Below are 26,832 nucleotides of genomic sequence, written 5' to 3'. Positions count from 1 at the left end.
ATGGACAGACAGTCAGTCAGACAAGATTGAAAGCAGCATAGAGCAGAGAGCCTTAATATTTCAGATCTTATGCATTATTTATAACCTGGGCGAGTCGGCGGAATATGCCAGAGTGCTCTTGGGTGAATGGAGAGTTTTCGATTCAGCGCCACGTGTGTGTCTCTCCGTGCGTGTCTCCGTGTGTGTGCGTGTGTGTGTGATTGGCGAAGCAGTGGATGAAAGACAAAGATGAAAGCAGCAGCCTAGAGGCTCTAACTGCAAGATCCATCTGTTGATGGTGTGAAGCTCTGAAGTTACTTTAGCTCTCAGGTATAGGCACGCCTGGTGGCCGGCAATCAGAGGTGTGGGTGTGTGTGTGTGTGTGTGTGCGCGTGTGAAAGTGGGTGTGTGTTTTCATAAAAATCAACGAGGCGGGGAAGTGATGTAGATGAGAGGTTTTTAGAAAAAACCACCTGCTAGCAGCAAAGTCATGAAGACCCACCTCTTATTGTCTGTACAACACACACACACACGAGAACACACAGTGTGGGACTCAGACTGGAGACGGGAGCTACAACTCATCTTTTCATGTAAACACACTAAATTAGAGTCCGACCAATGTGCGATTTTTGATCCCTAAAATATGGTTCAAACACTGGTGACTAGTCTGTATTGGAGACACAATGTTTTACTGATTTTTAACTTCTATTAGTCAGAATGGAGGGGGGATACGCCACCCTTTTCCAGTCAAGAACCATGGCCTCGGACTTGGAGGTGCTGATTCCCATCCCCGCTGCTTCACTCTCGGCTGCAAACCGCCCCAGTGCATGGTGAAGGCCCTGGCTCTGAAGGAGAAAAACAGGACAACATCATCTGCAAAAAAACAAAGGTTGTGTCCGAAATCACTCACTCATTCACTACGCCCTACTCACTATATAGTGAATTCAATATAGTGGACTCACTGGTAAAAGGAGAAAACACTTTCAGACACTACTCTGCAGCACAGTTAATTACGTATTACGCCGTGATCCATGATCCATGACAGGGTCATCCCTCCCCAGGTCCTATGTTCCCCGCTTTGTATTTGACCCGGGTAACATGCAGTTTTTTTCCCCCATACCTGGAAGTGGTGTTGTGACGTCGCAGATTGTTGCCTATTTTTTAGTGAGAAGTTGAGTTGTGACTTTGCGTGAGAAGTGGAATTGTCCCATTACTTGGGTTTAGGCAATGAAGAAAGGAGTTGGTTAAGTTTCATAAAAAAAAAACAGGTAGAGAGAGTCCAGATAAGTAGAGAGAGTTCAACGACCGGCAACAGCAGGGAACATAGGACCCTTTTTCAGAAAAAGGGGAATGGGGAACGTTGGTACGCTCCCATCCGTGACTGCAATCCATGATAGGATATCTTGCTTTGGTTAGTGACCATCTGATGTTCACTACATGTGCACTATATAGTGAACATTAATAACCACTAAACATTTGAACACCACTACAAAATGGTGTAGACACTATATAGTGAGTAGTGAGTGATTTCGGACAGTGGACACAGCCAAGGATAAAATCGTGAGGTCCCCAAACCAGACTCCCTCCGGCCACCGGCTGCTGAGGTGGCTTGGGCATCTGTTTCGGATCCATCCTGGATGCTCTGGGCATGTCCCGCTGGGAGGAGGTCCCGAGAAAGACCATGGTCACACTAGAGAGACTATGTCACTCGGCTGGCCTGGGAACGCCTTGGGATCTTTCTGGAAGAGTTGGAGGAAGTGTCCGGGGAGAGAGAAGTCTGGGCAACTCTCCTTAGACTGCTGCCCCAAAGACCCGGTCCCAGATGAAAAGGACGAAGATGGATGGATGGATGGATGGATGGATGGATGGATGGATGGATGCATAGTCAGAATGGCCTCAGTGCAGCACTGAATTCTTTAGAAATTTAAATAAAGTAAATCAAATTAATAACAAATAGGGCAAAGGCCATACTTTCTTTTCACTCGACTCCCCCATCAGTCCTACAGTGTCTTGTGGAGCAAACCAGAGAAATTAGATGAAACCAAAGAAAAAGACCTCACTTAATCAACTGATTAAATGTGTTTGCGGCTTGCTATAAATTAATACATCAATGGGATCTTGATGTGTTAACGCTGCTGTCATGCTGTCGTCAGTATTTGTTGTGCAGAGCTGGTTTTTGAGGAGGAGCTGCTCAGGAGGAGGAGGAAGAGGAAGAGGAAATGGGAAGCTTCCTGGGATCAGAGGTTATAGAGATGATTGAGTTCAGGTAGCAGACTTTCGTCGACCTGCAGCAGGAACCTGAGCTGTCTCCAGGCAACAGATGACTGTATGAACGTGAGTTTGTTTCTTCCTTATAGTGAAAACACAATGTCTGCGTTGTGTATGCGTGCCGGCTGCTGTCACTGAAGCTTGCATGCTGCATATTCACACCGGCTGTGTTGGGTTGCTGCTGTAAATCTGATCTGACAGCAGATTTACAGTCAGGGAGTTTGCAGCTCACTGTAATGTGGCAGTTCTCTTTGATTATAAATTAATTGGATATATTTTGACAGAAAGTGTTGCTAAAATGCCTCAGACTCCATCTACAGCTGCTGAAATGTTTAGAATATACCTGAACATGTTTTCATATCTGCATCATATTCAGCTTCAGTGCAGACACAGACATCTGTGGACGGTCTTATGTAACATTACTGATGATATCAAAATGACAACAGGTCGTTTCTATTTTTGCTGGAAGACAAAAAAAAGAAAAAAAAGAAAGGCAAAATGCCAAATCTCTACATCAGTGGTTCCTGGTGTGTGTGTGCGTGTGTGTGTGTGTGTGGGCTGGTGGAGGTTTTGCAAGTGGGCGGATGAATCATTTGCAAAACAGAACGATTTTAGTGAATAAAATCAAGATTCATTGGAAGTACATGAAAATACCAGGACGTTCTGCAGCAGTGATGCACACACACATACAGACACAGTGTGTCCCTGACCTTTGACCTGATAATATTTGTCTGAGGCGTTATGTTTAAGTTACATTAGAAGATGTATTTCATCATAACTCTTAAGGATCTCAACTATTTCCCCATGGCCTATTAGACCCACCACTTCCTCTATATATTAACCTGAGGCCTGCAATATTTCATAATTGGATGGGATTACCCAGTGTTCATATATTACCCAGAAGCCACCACACCACCATGCAATCTTTTAATATTAAAGTTTATGGACTATATTAATTGCTATGACTTTAGAAATTGTGTCCTGTGTACTGAGCTTCATCATGTGCAATAAAGGTTGATGATTAGAGGGTTTTTTTTTCTTCTTCTTTTTTTTGCTCCAGCCACCTTCACAGCAATGCAATTTGTCTACAGTCCCTTATGGTGCCATAACCTACATGCACACACACACATTCACTCACACACATGCAGACACACATGCAGACATACTATCCCTGATACAAAAAGATCAGGCTGCAGAGTAGAAATGCAGGTTTGGGGATAATTTATTTCCAAGGAGGGAGAAGAGAAAATATAAACTGTATGTGTGGATAAATAAGTAAATAATAATAATAATAATAAAAAAAAGCCTTCCATCCCTTGGCTGCACACACAGAGAGGACCGCCCCTTCATGCCGTTCTCTCTCCTCATTGGATAAAGGTTGTAGGATACAAGGAAAGTTTTCTCCTCGGCTTACAGCAGAGCAGAGTGACTGACAGACCCGTGTTTCGGACCAAACACTCTAATATAAGTGATTGCTGTCGGAAGATATAACTATTTAAGACTTATATTAACACAAACATTCCGCTTACTTCTGCTTTAAAAAAAAAAAAAAGCCTTTTTGGTGAGAGTACCTCCACTCACAATTGAAGTGCTCCACCCACCATAACAGCAATGCAATTTGTCTACAGTCCCTTATGGTGCCATAATAACCTACATGTTGTATGCACACACACGCACACACACACACATGCACTCTCACACACACATGCAGACTGACATACTATCTTTGCTCTGCTAAATGCACCTGTTTAGTTTCCATCAAGTCCATCCTTGGGCCCCTACCCCTGGGTCCTCCAGCTGTGAGCAGACCCCGCCTCCCTCCCTGCTATTGGGCCGTATGAGGACTACGGGCTGGCGGGAGGAGGAGGAGGAGGAGGAGGAAGAGGAGGAGGAGGGGGGAGTGTGTGCGCTGATTGTGACAGCTTTGCAGCGGCTGAGCGCAGCTTGACTCGCCGGCTGCTCAGCGGGGTCTCTCTCTCTCTCTCCCTCTCAGTCAGAAAGACCCTGATCTGATCCCGGCAGCAGCAGCAGCAGCAGCAGCAGCGGTGCAGCGGTGTGAAAAGCCTCCGGGGAGGATTCATTCATTCAGCGATGCCTCAGCCGGGACTCCTACTCCTACTCCTCCTCTTCAGCACCGCATCGCTGTGCAATAGCCGCGTCTTGGACACATTTCTCCAGTCCTCCTCCTCCTCCTCCTCCTACTAGTGAAGAGTCCGCGCTCCTCTATCAATCCACCTGCCTGCGAGCGCGCGTCGGGGGGAACTCTACTCCAGCAGCCCATGGAGGGATGTTGTTGTCGTGATGATGCTGTGCACAAGGAGAACTAAAACTTTGGTGTCGACATGCGTGATCCTGAGCGGCATGACCAACATCGTGTGCCTCCTGTACGTCGGCTGGATCACCAACTATGTGGCCAACAACAACAACAACGGAGGTCCCAAAGTTGCGGAGAGCAGCAGCGGCGGCGTTGGAGGAGCAGCCGGTGGTGGTGGCGTCGGCGGCGGCGTGGGTGTCGGTGCAGCAGCAGCCGGTGAGGCGGATCAGAGAAAGTTGGAGGAGGACAGTAAAGGAGAAACACTGAGGATTATCGAGAGGCTGGACCGACTGGAGAGCGTCGTCAACGAGCACATCAAAGGTCAGAGCAGCGTTTGTTTGGTTGGTGGTGTTTGTTTCTCTGTCCTCACCTGGCTGAGAGAGTCACAGGAGGAGAGTGCATGCCAGTAGCCTATAATAAGGGTACAATTTACTCTGAGTTGACTTTAGCTCCTTGTAGGGACATTAAAGCAATATTTAAGTTTGTTTAAACTGAAGTCCTCTGATCAATTAGTCAAATTTTCAGAGGTTTAATTAATGATTTTGATGATAAAAGGCATTAACAAGCTGCTCCAGCCTCTTCAAAGTAAATTCATTGCAGGCTGGTTTTTCCTCAATCAAACCCTGAACCTCATGTGATTGTGGCATTTTCCACTATTTTATTGGCCATACATGAAATATACAACAATTAATCAGATAAATAATGAGCACATAAATTAAAAATAACCATCAGTCTCAACCCACTGGGAACCTGACTAGTTATATAATCTGTTTACTTTGTGATTAAGTCATTTAAAATTACATCAACCTCTCCTCCCAGTGTATGTGAATCACACTTGTGTAAGTTGCACACAAGACTGTGGCTTATAGGCTCTTTATGATGTCACAAGTTATGCAAAATATGCTAATAGCATTCAAAGTCAGATTTACAGTGGATAGAGAAACTTTTCTGCAACTGTTTGACACTTGTATTTAGTTTCATACAAGAGGAGACGAAGAAAATCAGCAAATATTCACATAAAGAGAGAACTTTTTTTTTGCCATCGACCTCGTCTCATTTCATTTTACACCTGTAGGTGCTGGGAAGTATGTGTGAAAAGTTTTATAAAGCTTTTTCTGGCTCTTACATCCAGCTGCTGTGTGAAATCTGATGGATTGTGGGTAATTCACTGCGTCGGTCTCGACTGGATTACAAGTGTGTAAAAAAAAAAAAAAAAAAAAAGTATGTGCGGCTCACTGCTCCTCTCTGCAGGAGGTTCATATGGCCTGAGGCTGCATTAGCTGCTGCTCCTTCTATAGCACATAGAGCTTCCAGCAGTCAAGTTGCATTGTGGGCAATCATAGGACAGGACAATGTTGTTGGGATGTTTTTAGGAAATTACTCCAGTAGTTAATTGATCAGCGGTTGCCTGATGAATTGGCTCAATCATCATCATCATGTGTGTGTGAGAGAGAAGGTCACATTGTTGTGTAGTTTTATGGGCTGTGATCATTTGTTCATCATAATGTTAAGTTATGACTTGGGCTGCGTCCAAAGTCCCATCGACAGTTCGTGTCCTATTTTAATGTACTATTTGTATTTGCATCATCGCCCCATTTATAGCCCCCCCCCTCCACTCACTCCTGCCACCCCCCCTCGGCCATCTCTTAAAGTCCAACCTAAATTCAGAATCAGATTAGGTCGTTTGTCTTAACGACGCTATTCAGGTCAGAACAGGACAAACTTCTTTTTTTCTTTTAATTCTTATTATTTCAGTCAGATTATGATGTAACGTCTTCTTCCAGGACGCTAAGACGCACTAGTGTCGGTGTGTTTACTGTCGGTGGGAGAGGACAGCTTTGTTCATTGATAAAAAACGTTTCAGTGACACACAACCACACACACACACACAGGACTAATGCTACTCCGCCTGGATCCTCCCAAGTTTTAATTATCCTCCTCAGAGCCGAACGTCTAGTGAGTCAACACGTTGAAAAGTGGGACAAACTCCTTCCTTTATCCTCGGCTAAATGGGACAGTACATGATACACTAAGTGAACGTAGGATTTAGGGAGGAATGTGCAGCTACTGCAACCTTAACGGTGGAGTACTGTAACTCTATACTCTTCAGTGAGAGCTTTTCCCATAATGCCGCAGCCAGAGAACGCCCTGCCTGCCCATCCCTCCCTCCCCTCGAGGAGACGACGGCCAGGAAGATGTACAGTATCTCAACATCTCAGAGAAAAAAGGCCGTTGATCCAGGATTAATTTTCATTTTTAAATAAGCTCGTCGAGAGGAGACTGCTAATCAGAGCTGCCAAATTAATGCTGATGATCACATTTACAGCTCAGGGAGTTTATTTCTCTCTCTCTCGCTGTCTCTCTGATCAGATTTGCACCAACAAACCTGCATCAGTTTGTGTATTCAGTGTCTAAACATTGTTAAAACACAAGCTGCATCTAATTCCACTTTCATATAAAACTTTAGACTGATCCTGACTAATAAGGTGTTGGACAGGAATCAACAAGTAACAGTTGAGCAGTCGTTTTCTGAAATATATGCAAATGAATGGACATTGCAGTCTGCAACATGTGAGTGATTTTTTTTATTTTTATGTTGCCTTATTAATCCTCTCGTCCTAATTAATTTAAATTTCTGTATGTGCACAAGGAGAATAATCAGATGAAACTTTTACTAATGCCACAGCAGATGACAGGTTGTTCCCACAGGCACAAACAACAGTTTAATTCTTTTTCAAACACTTCCTCTGTAGTTGTTGTTGTTGTTGTTGTATTAGTTGCTCAGGTAATGAGGAGGTGAAAATCGATCGATCTAATATAACTCCAAAAGTGAAAACCAAACCATCCGTCAGGTCAGAGTGTCGGTTTACAACAGGGGGCACTGTTTCCAAACTGGATGTCAGGATTGTCAGGGAGCATGGTCCCACTGATTCAGCGTCAGTTTTCACTTCAGTTCAGTTTCACAAGTTGGAGAAGATGAGATGAGCAGCAGAGAGGATCATTGATCAGGTTCATTGATAAGTAATGAGGTGTCAATAGAAGACAGGAGATGTAAAGTCCTCTACAAACCTGCATGTGCACTTTAGAGGCTCATAACTGCAGCTCCTGTCAGTGCAGAGAGATGTTGGTATGACACACGGCACACTCATCATTAACACGGAGACTGGCAGACTGATGGTGAACTGAACTGTTGAGACGTGCGAGCACAATCTGCATCGGCTCTGAGGTTACAGCGGGTGAGTAAATTTAGCCTCCGGAGTGCTTGGCACACTCCTCTCCTGCACTCCACTCGGTCCTCGGAGCCGGTGCCATATTACATTATCAGCCAGGGGCTGATGTGTTTATGTGTTTTACGCTTTGTCACTGATACAAAAAGATCAGGCTGCAGAGTAGAAATGCAGGTTTGGCGATAATTTACTGCTAAGGAGGGAGAAGAGAAAATATAAACTGTATGTGGATAAATAAATAATTATTTAAAAAAAAAACCTTTTTGGTGAGAGTACCTTCACTGACATTGAAGTGGAGGCTGAATCCGTGTTTGTAATGTTTGAATGAGTTTATATGAGGGTATAAATACTGGTCTCAAGAACTAAATGTTCCCTTGAAGATAATGGTGTTTGCAGAGCTCGGGCTGTGTGAGCTGATAGTGAGTAATACAATATCACACAAAGAGTTAAACCCTAAATAAATAATGTGACATTATGAAATAAATACAGCTTTGATTAAAAACTGAAAGTTATTTAAAGTTTAAAACAAATGCTAATGATGTGATTACTCAGTTTATTTTAATGTCATGTTTTGTGACACTTTAATTTTCACATTTTAATTTCACACTGCAACTTCTCAGGTCAGTGAAGTATCTCTAAGTGTCTCATCTTAAACTTCCCATCAGTCACGTATCTTGAGCTTCTTTTTAGCATCTTCAGGCTAACTAGCTCCTGTTGGCTACAACAACCAAAGACAAATGTTAAAAAACGTTGTTTTCTTTTACAAAGCTGTGAGAAACCTCTTGAGTGTAACCGTGAACCGATGAGCTGCTGTCGCCAGGAGACGATCTCAGTCACAGTCTCACAGATTTACGTGCAGCTCGCTCAGCCTCCATATTTACACCGTGTTTATTTATTTGCACCAGTGGTTAGCAGGTTGACTGAGGATTGCTGAATATAATACGCCTCTGATTAAACCGACCCTCTCCATCGCCTCCAAAACACCTGTTTCTGTGTAAGAGACTTTCAAGGAGATAGGAAAGTGTCAGTCAGACGAGTCCTGCTGAGAAAGATATCCCGAGGTGCCGAGGTAAGAGAGAAAAGACTTCCTCATCCTTCAAGCCTTTTCTCTCGTAAAAAAGTAAAACATGAAATACTTCGGCAGAATTTCACATATGCTCCCAGACTCCTGTCAGACTCTTGGAAACAGCCAAGAGTGTCAGTTCCTATTTTTCACGCTGTCTTTTTGAGGTCTTGTATTGTCTGTGGTGACACTGGTGTTAAAACGCTAAGAAAAACTACAGCAGGTTAAACTTGTGCACCGTAAACAACTTTAAAGACTTTGAAGCCAGTGGCCTTTTCACACCTGAAAGTCCAAACTAAGGTCTGAAGTTTTTTTTTTACAATGTCACATTTACATTTGATCCGGTTGGTTCTGGTTTCACTCTGCATTAATGCGAGCGCACCAAAGAACTTTTTATGACATAATATATGTCCTGTCCCCATTACCTATGCATCTCCCTCCACTTGACACTGATTAGTTTGTAAACAGTCATGCATATGACCTGGTCGCGTCACCAAAGCTCCAAAGTAGCGACCTACAGTAGGAAAATTAATGAGCAAATTCATCATCGTGGCAACAATGACCATACTGTTATGGCATTGCTACCAGCAGCATCATCGTCATGCTCAATATGGAGCCTAGTTCGGATTTGGATGAACATCCTCGTCATGCAGAAGCTTTATCATCGCCGGCAGGAAAGGAGAAGGCGACTGCGAGCTCTGGCTCAGTGTGGTGTTGTGTGCACGCTAACGTGTGTAGGCTAAGTCCGGACCGAGACCACCTCTTTTGGGTCCAGATTTAGTGTCTTGGGAACTTTCACACCTGTAAATTTGTTTTGGATTAAACAGAGAAGTCCGAACGTCCTGACCAATCGAGGTCTACTTGAACCCCCCCCCCTTCCAAAAAAGTAAGTCAAAACCCTTTGAAGTCTCCCATGTTAAAATTTTATTCCTGTAACAGTGTCTTATAATTAGATTCTCGAGTATTTGCGGCTGTAACTACCGTTAGCTTGCAGTAGTTTCTGAGCTTGTTGGAAGAAGCTGACAACATGTGTCATCAGGGGGAAACATCATAAAACACAAATTGAGTTTTATACTAATTTCTATCTTGAAATAACAAAAAAAAAGTTCTGCTCATTCATAATTACAAATTAATGGGTAATATTTTAATTACTTTCCAGATTAATTCACCCACTATTTATTCATGGGATTCTAAATTTCATGATGTCTTTTCCCTTTTTTATTTACTGACACTGAGCTCTCGGCCTCCACATGGAGCTGGCTTCGCGGTAATGAGAAGTCCTGACCGTGGTGACTCAGGTGGCCCCTGCGGCTGGTGCCATGTTACATCGCCGGCCACGCGGAGGCAGAGGCTCAGTGGGCGGGGGAGAGGGGGAGGGAGGGAGGGAGGGAGGGAGAGAGGGATTCAGGTCATGAAACAGTGCATGTTTTAACACATTTGTTTACAGCCGTTCATTACTGCTCCACAGGGCTGCTCAGATAGAAACTCGAACACGAAGACGAGCAGGGGAATGATTATTTCAGATAGCTACACAATAGCCATGATTTTTGGCCCCGCAATTCTTGCTTCCTTTTGGTCTCTTGCATCTTTGGTGGTTTAGATCTGTCTCCTCACATGTGATGTTGTGTTTTGATCCGTGTTCTGCATTGTTTGTTTCTATCCTGCCAAGACCAAGTCTTATTTTTAGTAGTCTCTTTATGAGTCAATGCAAGTTGATCCATGTTGACAGTCTGCTGAAGAGGGGGGGAGTGTGGACTTGTAAAACTGTGTGTGCGTATATACGTATGTGTGTGTGTGCATGTGAATGTGTGTTTGCGTCACAGTGTAAGTTGCATGTCGGGTGTGTCATCAAAGATGCATGACAGTGGTGTGAGATCTGATGTGGAAGTCCTCGCCTGCCTATGGAGCCTGTGCAGCGTTGCATGACGAAACCTCGTCACTGTAAACTTCCTGACATCAGGCTGCAGCGACACCACAACACACACACACACACACACACACACAAAGGTACACAGGGACGTTTGTGCAGAGAAATCAATCTTTTTTTTTTTTGGCTCTGTGCTCTGAATCATCCCTGCTAGTCGCCCTCTCAGATGCCCGGGTACAAAATAATGTAATTTTTGAGGAAGAGCAGAGGAAGACCGAAGCACTGATGTAGGTGGACAATCAAAACAGCTGGATCATCGCCAGTGCTGAAGGACTCAACATCAAATCAACACAACGACTTCTGTTCTTTTGAATGTTCAACGCCTCCCTTACTTGCATCTTCCCCCTCACACCTTCATTGTAGAAACAAAAGGTGCAATAGGAAGTTGTGATAATTTAGTGACAAATCCACACTTTTTTTATTCTTGTTTTCGTCTGTCGGGTTGGAGGAGGAGGTGTGACGCTCACCGTTCCTGAAAGTGTCACTTTCGTCAGATTAAAAACATGATGGCTTTATTGCACCTTCTTTCATATTGCTCCGATCCGTGGTCGGTACTGTAGCTCACAGATTTATTAAAGGATGTTTCAGGGGACTTCACACCCATCACTGGATGCAGGAGATCTCCAAGGCGGTATTCCTTCACCTGCCCAGAACCACCACCACCACCGGCGTTTTATTGCACCAAAAAATATAGAGAAATATGTCAAATAAACAGTTTTATACCTTTTTTCGAATCAAAATGTTCCAGGAACTCACAGCCTCAGGCTCCCGAAGTCCCTTTTGTGTAATCCTGTTTCATTTCCACCAGTTATGTCCAAGTCAGAGCCCTATTAAAAAAAAGAGACTGCTTTGAGAAACTGTTGTTTGTAAACACAAGGAAACAAGTGTTTCGCTGCTTATCTGGACAGAAGTGTACAAGTTGAACGGACAATATGTCCAAACCAAAACTGAAGTGAAGTGAAGGCTGGTGCATTATTTAGACTGAAGACTTTTTAGTATGTCTAATATTGTATGAAAAAACTCAGACACGTTTCCATGGCAACTATAACAGGACGATATTGATCATGGCAGCAGGTCTTGATCACTGCATGTCTGTTAGGACAATGAGAGCGCTGTTGATTGCAGGCTCATTTTTCAAGCATCTTTCAACTTGTTTGGAGGTCAAAGCTCAGTCAGGTTTGATGCATTTGATGTAGTAAATCCAAATCAGAAAAATGGGCATTGTTTGAGTTGTGATGCTTCTTTCCTGTTGGAGTGGTTTGGTTTCTGATGGCTGATATAATGAAGAATCTGTGATGTGAGTGCAGGGTTTCCGCTACATACATTTATTCGTGGTGGCCAGCCACGACTAAATTATTGCCGCCACTGCTTGAGTATTGGGGCAAACGCACAATAATAATCTACCAGTTACTATTACTTTGCACCCTTTTCCACTACAGAGTTACAGCTCTAGTCGGCTCGGCTCTACCTGACTCGGTTTAGGTACTTTTTCGTGACCTGACCAGTCCTTCATAGTTCCTCCTCAACGGGGGCGGGGTCACCATATCACGGTGGCTACGGCCGCGTCATCGATCGCTGTTTTCGATCCTCTCTTCAGCTCCAAACTCACTCGCTGTTGCCGGTGTGTTTTTAAAATTAGCGGGTTTGATTCTAGTGTCGGAAGTCGCGCTCAAGTGCTAGTGGAAAAGTCGCCGCCGCCACTCCTTAAAAAAACACTGGAGTGTGTGAGGTTGTTTGTCTCTATTCGGCCCTGTGATCGACTGGTGACCCTCGCCGTGACCCAGCATGGATCAGCAGTGTAGCTAATGGACAGATGGATGAAATCCCAGTGATTCTTGTTGCACCTTTAGCACTTCCTTGAAACTGGTTTGTCCATTTATTGAAGTTTAGCAAGTGCAAATAACTTTTGCGTCTATCCCAGCAGAGAGCAGGAACGCTACAGTAAAGGAGCTGGGTTTTTTAGGTGGATCAGAAGTGCAGGTGAAGCTCCCGAAGTTCTTGAAAAGGCTGCCGGGTTCTGCAAAAAGTGTTAAAAAATGCACTGAGACACTTATGAGATGGAGTGCGATCGCTGCAAGACTGAGAGAGAGGAATTCTGTATATGAATAAGATACAGGATGGATCAAACTACATGTTACGTTAGTATCACTTTCATCAGCCAGGAACTCTACAAGGACGACTGCGATTACTATTCATGACTAACCCTTACAATGCTGTACTGTAAGAGCCGTCTGTCCTGAAGGAAGAAATATAGATAAAAGACACAACGCCAAGATGGAATCAAAGAAGGGTTTGAGTCTCCTCTGACTCCGTGCAGGATGCAACTCAGGACTGTTAGCACCTTATTGAAATGAGCCTCATCGGGCTGAGGCGGCAGCGGCAGCTTTTATGTCACAGAGTTACATAAGACGAAAGAGAGATGACACAACAAGCTGAATATTTGTGTTGGAAACTCTCACATACACGAGCTTAAAATCCAATTATTGCAACTTTAGAGTTTCTGTAGAGAGTTATTTAATCAGATCAGATACTGTGTTGTTAATTTAAATATGATTAACACAAACTCTACACTTGGGATAAACTTTTATTTACCATTAACAGATCTCATTATCTTGTATTCGGGCCTAAACGTGAAACTCTTCCTTCTTTTTTTCTTTAAAGTACTCCTCAGAGTTTAAAGAAAAATGTCAAGAAATTCCCAAATGCACACTATTTTCCTGTTTTTATACTTACTTGTACACACAACAGTGCCACAGTTCTGGGGTTGCAAGATTTGATCCTGGATAGAAAATGATCTACAACTTATCAGTAGCAGCCAGGCAACCGGCCTTTCAGTGTTTTGGCTCTGTAGAGACTTTTTTTGTCCCTCTGTACAAATATTATCTTATACATTGTATTTATCCAACTGTTTTTTTTAGATGCAGCTGACACAACACTGATAGCACCGTTTCCTCGGTCGCCTTTACATGTTTTATCTTCTTATTTTCCTATTTTCATTTTCAATTTGCACAGATAGTATAAATAGTATAGGCTTTTATCCTTTGCTGGATGGGGTGTTTTAAAGGTCCCATATTTTACCCTGTCCTGGTGTTTTTTTATTTGAGTTGTTGATCTATACAAAGATGTATTTATGGTTTTGAGGAGGCTCTCTCCCGATTGGCTGGCTGTTTTCTGCATGCAGAGAAACCAAATCCTGCAGGGCTTTGGGGCGGTGGATGTTGGTGGGCGGGGCTTGGGGCATGGCTGAGGACTGTGACTGCTTTGTTGTGACATCACAAAGTTACACAAGTCCTGATGGCTTGTTTTAAAGCTCAGTTCTGAATATTGGCTGTGTATTTCTCCATTGGACTGAGCTTTTAATGCTTCCTCAGTATTAATATAGAACCAAGACCTGCTAAGAAAAAAAACATGAATTTCTCAGGTTATACAATACAGATCCTTTAGAGAATCAGGGCATAAATTAAAGGTATAACCCACTTCTCAAGGCACCGACTGTTTCAGAGCCTGCTCTCAGTGGCCTTCGCTGTGCAAATAAAGGTTTGAATGAATGACTGAGCTCCACTACTTAAAGAGGACTCTGTACACAATAGTTAAAACCCATCCTGTCCACTTAACACACATCAACACACACCCACACATACCCACTGGAGATTCATAATGGACTTAACCCACACTGCAAAGAAGAGCAGTGGTTTGTGGGTTTTACCTGACACACATATGCAGTCAAATCCTGCACATACTCACATTAGACATGACACATACACAAACCACACACCACACACACAGAAATACACTTCAGCAAAATCCCAAATGCAGTAAAATGCAAGATGCTAATTCAACCATTCATGCATATACATGTCTCATCCCATAAGGAGCATGTAAGGAGGTTATGTGTGTGTGTGTGTGTGTGTACTGTGTGCTTATGTGTGGGTTAGCAACACTGTGTGTTTCTGCACAACACACAAGATGTGTGAACTGTCATCATTTGCCGAAGACCGTCTCACGACAGCAGGCTGCATGGCGGAGTCTGTCCGCATTTAACAGACAAGATGAGTCCAGCACCAATCTTAACATTTAACGACGATGCCACTGTCACTCACTGTCTTCTAAATCCCACAGCGTATTTCCGTAAGGCTGCATTATGACACCGCAGGGAGGCTTTCCTCTCTGCCGTCCCACAGCTAAATTCCTCCAGCATGGCTCGGGGAAGGCTATCGCGGACTGTAAGCCTCATAAAGTTGTCATCTGGGGGCTGAAGGAAACGCCTGATACATTCGGTGTCAGGTCTCGTCTTAAAGCAGCGCTTCTCCAGCGCCGGATCGGCCGCAGGGAAATAAATATAGATACCCAAATTATTGTTGGAGAGAATGAAGCATGAAGAGTCGACGGGGTATCAATTTCACCTGCAGGCAGCGAAATGCAAAGTTGAAGCACTTTTTTCTTTTTATTAGAGATGCACCGATCGTCCAGTTGGTGCACAAAGGCTGTAAGGCCAAAGTAAAGACAGAGGTATTCCTCATAGTCACCTGTAAAGAATGAACACCTGACTCTGCACTTTGTCTCAGCTCAATGGAGCATTTTAGCATATTTCAGCTTATTGCTTTGGCTTTATGGCACAATGTTACTGCAGATTTAATCGGTTTTCATCAGCCCCAGTTATAGCAGCCGCATTAGCAGCAGGCAGCTGATTTTTTAACATTATACAGCACACGGACAAAGTTGGCAACTAGCTGATGAACTTAGGGGACTTTTTAACAACCAGAGGACGAGGCATGAAAGGAAAGAGACTATTGGTCTTCAACTGACCACTTGTCATCATTGAAATGGAATGGGAAGATCACTGTTGGTTTGTAATGTCACCTCACTTTGGCTGGAGAAGGTCCTGGGTTTAATTTCCGCTCATGGCCATTCATGGACAAACAGTAGATCTAGTGGATGCTTAAACATTGCCCCATTGTGTAACTAGAAATCAAAAATATGACTTTAAGGTGACAGAGAAACCTTCTTTGTTTTGTTTTCTTTTACATTTTGTGAATTTGTGTACAATATGTGACACAAATCGTCTTTAAAGCAGGAAAAGCTCCTTAAATGTTTGGGTTTTATGAAAGAATACAAATATAATCCGACAGTCAGTCATCTGATCTGTCGTCTATTTATCTGTGTTGCTGTGAGACGAGATCTAGTCGAGTTTTTTTTGTATTTGTAGTTGTTTCCTATTGTGTTGTTTAATCTGTAGACTGTAGTTTGTGAACTGGGTTTGGGTTCAGGTCTGTGGGGAAACATTCAGATGTTGTTATAGAAGTGTGTGTGTGTGTGTGTGTGTGTGTGTGTGTACGTACGCAGGATGTGGAAAGCTTGTGTCTTTGTTCCACCTCTTGTCAACAACTTCTCGGAGTAAATTACACTCATTTTAATACGACTAGTATTCCAGTCACAAGCTAAGATGATGTTGCCACCTGTTCCCAATTCTGCTACAGTCACTGATTGAGCAGCTTCCTGCACACACACACACACGCACACAAACACACACACACGCACACTGATTTCCCTTAACACCAGGATGAAGTCATGACAGAGTTTTTTCCAAACTTTCCAAGCTCCAACTATTGTCGTCCAAGTGGTGCCGATGGAAACGTGGTGAAATACATCCTGAGGCTTTCCTCCAAGCACGCTGTGGGTTAGTCTCCTATAATTAATTATTTTATGCCCCGCTACTGAAGGCAAGTGATTTCTTTTTCTTTTCTTTTTTTGTTCAAGATTTAATTAGCATTTGTTTGAGTGTTACTCAAAGTGGCCACAGGGAGCTGTGAATTTGCAAAATAAATTTTTATCGCCAAGTTTTTGTTTTCCATCTGTAAAAAAAACGCAACTAATTTTTATTTTTAGAGCTACATTTTCTAAATTTGTTTTGTATAAACCATATTTGAGAGGACTTGAGAATTAACCATTAAAGATTTGAGAAAGGACAAAGGTCACAAAACATATTTCTAACAGCTTGATTGAATTTCTTCAAATTTCGGAAGAGTTCACCTGGATTTGGAAAGATTTTGGCCCTGAGAGTATACAACATTTATCAAAGGAATCCCTTCAGATTTGGCGTTGCTTGTACTTGAGGTCAGTCTGATTATTATTATTATCACAGGTCAAGGTCGTTGACTTCACTGCATTGTCTCAGCTTTGTGTTTAGGGTCCTTGTCTTGTTTGAAAGTGAAGCTGCTGAGTAGTTGGAGTAAAAACAGAAGCTTGTTCTTGATCTCTTCATAAGCTTTCAGGCCTTTTGGGTTATTTGACTCATAAATCTTTCTATTGTCCTGGACATTTGTTTTGAGATGAGTTCAGTTTTCCTTTTATTTCTGAAACAACAGAGTTTTTGTTGGATATGAAATGCACCATGACACTAATCTGCCTCTGGTCACTCGGTCACTTCATGTCCCTGAATCTGAGACTCTCTGTCCGTCCTCCAGAGACACAGGGCTTTGCTTCCGCTATAGCTTACAGAAAATATTTGCTCTTCTACATGTATTTTGTGAAGCAGTAATCCGTGGATGTTTTTTTCTTTTCAATCTCCACCCTCTTCATCCATCCTATGAGCTCATTTCTGTTGTTGTGTTTGGGTTCTCCACTTGGCTGCCAGTGCTGTGGCTTTTTCTCCGAGTTTATTAATGAAGTTGACATTTCTGTCAGTGCCACGCTTTCTTTGTCTGTTGGTATGAGCTCTCCATCACGCCTCATGCCAGCTATTCGTTTCCTCTGTTAATTCAAAACAAACCACTTTGTGTTTGTGTGCCTAGCAGACATCTGGGGTGAGATGTGTAAATAATACATTGTCACAAAAACAATGCATATGGTTTTCCAGAGCTGCTGTGGGAAGAGTGGAAGTGAAACGTGTGAGGTTTACGAAACTGTTCCAACTTTTAGCTGATGCAGTTGATTGCATATTATTTGATTTAATCCTTCACATTTGCAGATGTAATTCAATCTGAAGACCCAAATAATCTAAAGGTCACACTTTATACCTGGTACTTTCATCTGGTTTCTCTCCTGAGACTCTCAGTTTGGCCGATATTCCTGTAACTGACCATAAAGCTTTTGTTTTTAATGTCCCCTGACAGATTTCTACCCCCTGTCCCTATCTTACAACAGGCTCATTATTCTCACCACTGGTTCTGCTACTAAGTTTAGTGATGCTTTTAATTCATCATCCATTAATTCCATTAAATCTCCCCAAGATTCAGATGCTCTGTTGAGTTCATTTAACGATCAATGCCCATCCATCCTTGACCAAATTGCACAGATTAAAACTAGAAAACAAAAATTTAAATAACCTCCTGCCTGAATGTTCCCCCCCAAGCCCATAAAAGCAGAAAACATGAACAACGATCAGTGTTAATTTATCAGAAACTAGTTAAGCATCTCAGATTGTCTTGTCTCCTTTTCTGAGCTCCATTTTCTGCAATGAAAACTTTCCTGCTCATTTTGTTGAAAAGGTGAAAATATACAGTCTGAAATCCATCCTCCCCCATTCTTCCCATTACCCAGGTTAGTTATGCCTCATTTACCCATTTTCAAACAATTACAATTTCAATGTTATTGAGATGAAATATCTTCCACCTCCTGTAGCCTTGATACTGTCCCCAAAGGGCTGCTAAAATATGCATTTCCCACTGTTAACCCTGTCATTTTACACTGGCCTCTGGTTCATTTCCAGATAATTTGAAACATCCTATTGTTCACTCACTGCTAAAGAAACCCTTTCTTTTCAGTAACTAGATAAAGTCCACATTCTGCCTTTTTTTAAATACAAGTTTAAGAGAAAGTGTTTTTAAAAATATTCAGTCTGGTTTCAGAGCACTTCGCTAAACATTACTAATACAAACTGCTAACTTCAGAGAATTAGATTTAAGTTCTGCCTTTGATCTTAACCATAACGCTGCTTAGAGACCTATGGAGTTCCTCAAGGCTCGGTCCTTGGTCCACTTCTGTTTTCCAAAGATGTCGCCTCTTGGCAACATTATTGGGAATACTAATGTTTTTTTGACATGTTTTATGCAGATGACACTGTGTTATACATGCCATCAAAATCTGTGGATATCAGCTTAACATATGTCTCATCTTGCCCTCCTGACGTTAAACACACATTCCTGAAGTTAAACATATAAGTTCTGTCGTCTTTCTGTTTCTTGTTGCCGATCCCTAACTCCATCTCTGTGGCCTGTCAAATCATACTTTCGATTTTTGCTGCCCACCCTTGTTTTGAAGTCTAAGGTGTCATTCAGTCTTGTTTCTCCCAGCTCAAAATGACCTATATATTTTTTTTTTTATCAACTGCAAATGTACAAAAAGCTGTGCATGCCTTTTTATATAACCTCATGTTTGATGATTGCAACATGCTTTGCTTGGGTTCCCACCACGGTCTCTAGTTGGCTCAGCAAATTATCGCCACGCGACCACGTCACCCTCTGTGCTTGCTTTTCAACACGGGCTGTTGGAGTTCAACTTGACTTTAGAATTGTATTGCTCACAGTTGAGGCCTTAAATGGTTTGAGATCTGCACAGTTGGAGCACCGCTGGTTATTGCAAGTTCGCAACTTGTGAGAAAAGGTGACCTTGTGGCTTTCACTATTCAAACCTCCTCATTATTGAACTCTTTGCCTGTTGAACTCCGACAGGTTAAGTCTCAAGGATCTTTCATATCTCTTCTTGAAATGTTTGTCTTTTTTACTGTATTGACACATGTTTTATTTGATTTATACCAATCTTTCATTATCCTATTCATTTTATCTTACCTTTTATTTCTCTTCGTGCCAGCACCTTTTAACCTGTTTAATGAAAGTGCTACATGAAAAAAAGTTGATTGTATTTTACACTCACAGATTAGTTATGAGTTTGATTCATCTGCTCTGTTGGCTTAATAATTATTTTCTTTTTCAATTAGTGACAGACCGAAGCAGAGGAGACATTTACTAATATGACATTGTCACATACTTTACAGAGCACATTCATCACCGTCATTCAGCGCCTGTCGACCAGCAGACAGCAGCAGCATGAGGAGCGTCTGCTCCCCAATCCCCTCAGGCTTAGTTGAAACTCCTTTTTGTCGGAGTGTTGTGGACAAAACTTTACGATACTTTTGTTGTGAGGCTCTGATGGATTGATGATGGACTCAATGAATTGTTGTGATTTGCTGTGACATGTTGCTTCCTGCACGTCAGTCACAACACAGGCCAGGTTGAGCGCTGGTCGCTTGTCAGAACGTGAGGATTTAGCAGCGGATGAGCCTGTCTGCTTTAATGATCATTACCTCGGGTCCCCTGAATCTGTCATGTTGGCTCTCGGTGATGTGAGGGAGCACTGACTCCAGTCCTGCAGACAGCAGGGAGGTATACAGCTGGTGCCCTCCGGCTAAACAGCTCCGGGTCATGTGCAGCGCTGCTTCCCGGTTGGAACAGGGTGTCATCGTGGTCATGGGGAAAGGGACCTAAATCATTTGGAGGTCTAGCACTCGTACATGCTGAACATCACAAGGCAACACTAACCTCTGCACTGAGGCTTACCTTTTTGGACGGGAGCATTGTAAGATTTGGAGTTTGATGTCTCGTGTGTATGGCTGATAAATAATGAGAAAAGAATATCCACACACTGAGTTAAAGGGATAGTTCAACATTTTGGCAAATTGGCCCATTGCCATAATCCCTATAGTCATAGCAGTAGGTTTGTTACCTTTAATTGTCGGTGCAAGCTATTTTTAGAACGGCGGAGCAGAGCCGTGAGCTGCTCAGAGCTATGCTACGGAGGCTCATTATGGGATTTCTTGGTTTCCCTCATCAAACTCATCAAATACACAATCCAACAACTCCACAACGCTCTGGTGGACAAGTTGTGACCTGCACATTCACCACGCCATGAGATAATAACAGGATGTTACGAGACAGAGTTGTTTTAGAGGTAAATGCAGAGACTGCTTGCTGAAAAACTGCCTCTGACAGGGATTTGCATCAGCGGTTTTGCATGAATTTACCTCTAAAACAACTCCGTCTGGTAACGTTCTGTTATTATCTCATAGCGTGGTGAATGTGCAGGTCACAACTTGTCCACCAGAGTGTTTTGGAGTTGTTGGATTGTGTATTTGATGAGTTTGATGAGGGAAACCAAGAAATCCCATTAGCCTCCGTAGTGTAGCTCTGAGCAGCTCATGGCTCTGCTCCGCCGTTCTAAAAATAGCTTGCACCGACAATTAAAGGTAACAAACCTACTGCTATGACTATAGGGATTATGGCAATGGGCCAATTTGCCAAAAATGTTGAACTATCCCTTTAAGGCTCCCAATTATGTTTAATTGACTAAAAAACACAACGTTTAGACCCAAATGGTCTTCCAAAAAAGAGAAAGAAAGACCATTTGATATTCCCCTTCTTTTCCCTGTTTGGATCCCCTGATCGTCTGGCACCTGGCCTAAAACAGAATTGGATGTGTGCACAACTACTCTGTTTTCTGAAAAATAACAAGAGACATGCAAAATGGTTAGTGATGATTTATATCACAAGTTTCCCCTGAATCATGCGCTTGTGTTTTATTTTGGGTCATTTACCACATTGCCCCCTTTTTAGATGAAATGCGATGTAACCGTTTAACCCAGTGAAATTAGCTTTTTTATCAGAGGAGCAATGATGACACTATATTGCAAAACAAAAATGCACTGGGGTCAAAATAACCGAGCAGTCAAGCATGTTCAGGCTCTGGCGGATAATGTGTTTTCTGTGAATATTGTCTTACATAAATAAAATTACAAGCATTTGTCACAGAAGTCAAATCTGTCCTGTTTGTTCCTGCACACAAAGAGACTGAAGCGTTTGAACCTCGTATATACAGGATTATATGAATAGCTACTGTTTTTATTACTGCCCTCTATTTCATCTCTGACTACACCCAGCATTATGTTTGGCTCTGAAGTGCACCCTAGTGCACCAGTAACAATGCACATAAGCATACATTGTGCACTGGCACATCCCGTCCATAGAGTATATTTAATCGCTGTACAGTACATAACTGCTGTAAGGTCAGAGAGGAGGGTGATTTTTTTAAAACAGCGCTTTAAAGTCCAACAAGTTATAATAAAAAACAAACAAACAGACTTGTAAACAGAAGTAGAAGCAAACTCCAAAGCTTTTATAGCTTCAGGCCATTGAACACTGTGTATTCTGCTTTTTAAACTACAGAGATCATAGAGGTGAAACTTGGATTTTATAAGAATGATTGTTCTTTTCTTCTAAGCTGTGTGCGTTCCTGTCCCTCGACATCTGGAACCACTGCAACATGGCTAAAAACTCAAAAAAAAAAAAACACCCACAATAAAATGGAGGAGATTTTACACTACAATTAATGCAAATTAACATGTTTTAATGTAATGATTGTTGGGCTTTATGGGATGAATGAAGGGTCCGAAATCCATCTTCCTGACCTGACGTGTAGATAAACTGACTGTGTTGTTCAAAATAAAAGCTTAAATGACTGTAATTTAGATGTATAGATAGTTTAAAGCATAAATATGAATGTTTATTAAGAGCATCTGCATAAATAAGCTGGTGAGACTAAATGCCAAGACTGATTTTTAAGACAAACCTGCAAACCCAGGTTTACTGTACTGTAGGTTATGAACCAACTGCAGCGGGAACAGGAGGAAAATAATGTGTAAAGTCTTGACATATATATCTTTTGTCGCTGACCCAGATTCGCTGATTTTCTTCATATTCAAAGAGAAATCAGAGGAAGCACCTGAGCTCATCCCACAGTGCTCTTCTAACCACTTTTGTGTGGAGAGCTGTGAGATTCAGAGCTCTGCACTACATGACACAAATACAGAAGGCGTTTTTTTTTTTTCCGTTTTTTTTTCTTCCTAGTCTGAAAACACTTGCCTAGTGCTTTGGGAAGATTATCTAAAATGAGTGAGTTTGCCACCCACTGCCGCTCTCTCTGCCATCTGAGGCCTGCAGCAGCCTGCAGTCGCCCAGAGGCTGCATGCTCACCGACCCCTCCCCCTCTCCTTTCACATCCTTCCAGCCTCTCTGTACCATTAAAGAAGCGTTTGATTATTGACTGCCTTCCCCCTGAAGGATAACCTACATCCCAATCTTTCTATGAAGTGCTTATCTGGTATCTTTACAGTGGCTTGGACCTGAGCCTGTTGGAGAGGGCTGAGGCTTTTCGCAGAGTGTGAGGACAGGATGACGCTCTGCAGATTTTTCAAAAATGAATTCACTGGAGGACACACAGTACTTTACTTTACTCTCTTATCAAAACAGCTCCAATAAGGTGGAAACTACACTGAGTTCTTCTTTGTATTTTAAAATTGAAACACCGTGACGAGGATTTACCCTTTTGTTCCTGCATCTAAAAGTTAAACCCCTCAATTTCTGTTGAATCACACCTCACCACGGTTATTTTTGTTGATGGTATAGAGATTGTTGACAGTGGGATTTGTTATTATTCATAGCTTGTTTAAGTTCAAGGCAATGCAATTTCTGCTCTTCCAGAGATCGCCGGTGTTTCTTATATATGTTTGAGCTTTATATGTAAATAGAACAGATACAGATTTGGCTTCAGTATACGCCAAGATTCAGTCCAATCAGACTCTCGCTTAAAATCTGGTTTTCTGAAGGAACAACAAGACACGCTCATGAAACAGAACGCTCACGGTGACAGAGCAAACATCTGGATGTTTAGCGCAGTGCTTCACAAAGTGGGATCTGGGGACCACCAGGGTCCCTTAGGGAATGTTTTTTGGGAATCCCCATTAAAAAAGAAGGGGGAATAATTAGCTTTTACTGTAAATTCATCCGTAACCAAGACGAGGACTCTGTATGAGTGTTTTGATCATGGATTTAAAACTTTCTTTGTAATTCAAAAGCTAAAATGGATCAGCTCAGATTAGTAGGGGTCCATGGCCTAATTTGTGACTCCTTAAGGGTCCTTGATGAGATAATTTGGCGAGAACACTTACAAAATCTCACTTTTACTCCCTCAGTAATTGAGCACATCCACATTATTACAGTTTCAACTATCTTCCGAGCTACATACTGTAAGCAGTGGCATATGGGGCGCAGGCAGGGGGGAGAAAACGATCCAAAATGACCGTGAGCGAGCGGACGAGAAGATCAACACTACAACTGGTCTCCTGATATTTCCATAATTGAATCACAGCCCATAGTTCGTCAGTGATGATTCCAGGTAGGTAACCTGTGTTTAGCCGAGTTTCCACAGGTGCTGACTTTCTTCTCGCTCTCGTTGCTCCACTTCTCCGTGGCCTCAGGCTGTTCTGTTCTGCTTCTGTTCTTGTTCTGCTGCTGTGGAGAGTTTTTCTTTCGCTACAAAAGCAGCTGCCTCTCAGCCAGACAAATGGCAGACTGCTGGGACAGCCCGGCCAGGAAGCTCTTCCACTTAAACCCTCTACAGTCAGTCTGGACTCACTGTACCCATTTCATTTCTAGGGAGAAGCAATTCCCTGGATGCCTTTCCCCCCCCCCCCCCCCCCCCCCCCCCTTCCTCAGTGTTGATCATATCTGAGTCCATGTCTGTACTTTTTTTATTTTTTATTTTTTACCCCTAAGAATTCTCAGTCCACATTTCACATCAGGTTTTAATGAGGAAACACTGATTTCTCCTCCGCACTTAAGGTTATGAAGCTCATCTAAACACCAACCAAAGAGTTATGTGCGCACAACTGAAAGACTTTCTAATTAGTGTATTAATTAACTAAATGAATGACCTTATTAGCATAGCTGGTTATGTTCAATTTACCATGGTGATTATACTGGCGTGTCAGATAGCAGCTCCAATGCTTCTCGAGCAGAGAGAAAGTCGGGGGAGCGCTCCTCCTCCTCCTCAGAGACTTAATCAAGTCAGTCTTATTTATTTTTACCTCAAATCACAACATCTGTTTCTCTTAAGTCAGGAAAAACACAAAAAATAATAATAGTAATAAGCACAAAAAGGGTAAAGTGACAGCAGAGAGGTTGAACACGAATAATAAATAATAATAAACAGTGGCAGAAACAGCAGTTATAAATAATATCTCCAATGCGCTTGTATAATATGATATAATAATTCAAATATTATGCCACTGTGCGTTTTTTTTTGTTGCACAAATTGAAAATGCACATAAAAATAATAATGGGATGGAAATGCACTTAGTGCCGGAGAGAAAGTAAATGAGAAAGGTGAGGTCATTTCTTAAAAGCTGGTTTAGTGAACCCAACATGTGGGTGCAGGAGATATGGGCTTTATATAATACAGCTAAATAAATAAAAATGTAACTGAGACTCCGGCCTGCTCACAGGATAAAGGCAGCACAATGCAGATACATTGGTATTGGTCTGAGCTACAGTAGGCTATTATTATATGATATGCAGCTTTGATTAATCCTGCCTCTGTCACTGAATCCAGCAGAACCTTCATTTTATTTTAGAGCGGCCGTTAACTTCTTTTGCTGCTTGCTGAAAAACTGGCCCCAACAGGAACGCGCATCAGTGGTTTTGCATGAATTTACCTGTAAAACAACTCCGTCTGGTAACGTTCTGTTATTATCTCGTAGCGTGGTGAATGTGTAGGTCACAACTTGTCCACCAGAGCGTTTTGGAGTTGTTGGATTGATGAGTTTGATGAGGGAAACCCAGAAATCCCATTAGCCTCCGTAGTGTAGCTCTGAGCAGCTCACTGCTCTGCCGTTCTAAAAACAGCTTGCACCGACAATTAAAGGTAACAAACCTACTGCTATGACTATAGGGATTATGGCAATGGGCCAATTTGCCAAAATGTTGAACTATCCCTTTAAGGTTTGAATTATTTTTAATTGATCATTGTCTCCAAAAAAATCAGCTTCTGCAGCCTGATGAGATCACTTCATAAACACAGTGATTTTATATGTAATACAATGGAAAATTCTCAAATTTGAGAATATAAATAAAAAGACTTGACTAGTTAATTGACTGATGACGCCCATGACTTATAACAAACCAGTCCTAATGTGATGTATTGTGGTTTCTAAACAGCATTAAAAGCACTTTCAGACACCACACCCTGACTGCGCTTCATGCTGCTGTGGAAAAGTTTCCTCCTCAGCTGAATTATGAATGATCAGAATCACTTTAGCCTTCACACAACCACCACCGCCACCACAACTTCACAGAAAAACACATTTCTTGAACAGTGCTGATGATTGAACGTACTGTAATGGCAGTGAAACGAAGCGAGGTGCGGCTTTGTTGTAAAAAAAAAAAAGCTATTGTTGCTGCAGCAACACAGCCCTGCGCTGCCTCGGCCGTATCTGCCTCACTAGCTGCCAGTCACATGAGGGGATACAATGCAATCTCTCTGCACACATGGATTTGGAAAATCGCTGCAACTTTCCGAGGTACAAGGTGGAGCCTCATATGAGTGGCAAATTGAATCTGAGGTGAAGTGAAATTTAATTCTCCTGAAGGTGAATACAACAGAACAGGGCAGAGAGAGAGAGTGGGTTTGCTGCTCACCTGAAGTTGATCGGCTTCTTTGCGAAACACAATTGTCACATATGAACCGAGCGTGAAAGCACTTATTTCAGGAGGATGCTTTTTTCTTTCTTTTTTTTTACCTGTTCACAGTAATTCAGCCCATTTCCTCTTGATTGTGCGGCGAACGACATGGAAGCAGAGATTGCAGAATTATTTCAGTGATGGAAAACTCTCAGCAGCAATCATCATCATCATCACCGTCGTCACACGGCCGGGTGATGAAAGAGAAGAGGGAGGAAAAAGACGACAGGAGGGGGGGACGAGGAGGACAATTGAGAGAAAATAGCGGGAGGAGGCGTCGAGAGGATAAACACGGAGGTGGAGGTGGAAAAGACAGGAGAGGAGGAGAGAGACTGTGTGTGTGTGTGCGTGTGTGTGAGTAATTGATTGAGAAAGAAGATAAGAGACAATGCAGAAATCGACAGAAAGAGAACGACAGAGAGAATTTAAATCTGTCTCTGGAGAATTACCTTTCTTGTTGACGCTGTGGCTTCGAGATATCAGCTGCT

At 42.5% G+C, this 26,832-nt stretch overlaps 1 protein-coding gene across 1 annotated transcript in view; it reads left to right on the top strand.

The window, feature by feature from the left end:
- Positions 1-4,162: 4,162 nt before the first annotated feature.
- Positions 4,163-26,832, top strand: part of LOC310986846 (polypeptide N-acetylgalactosaminyltransferase 18-like) — a 166,956-nt gene continuing 144,286 nt past the window's right edge. Inside the window, exon 1 of the mRNA XM_083972940.1 lies at positions 4,163-4,882. Within this exon, the coding sequence (XP_083829066.1) occupies positions 4,549-4,882 (334 nt within the window). The 5' untranslated portion in view covers positions 4,163-4,548. The remainder of the gene's footprint in view (positions 4,883-26,832) is intronic.

This window comes from Trachurus trachurus, assembly GCF_905171665.1.
Source record: "Trachurus trachurus genome assembly, chromosome: 6".
In the NCBI taxonomy this organism is placed as follows: Eukaryota; Metazoa; Chordata; class Actinopteri; order Carangiformes; family Carangidae; genus Trachurus; species Trachurus trachurus.
Note: the sequence above shows the minus strand (reverse complement) of the source record. Positions and strands in the feature narration are given on the sequence as shown.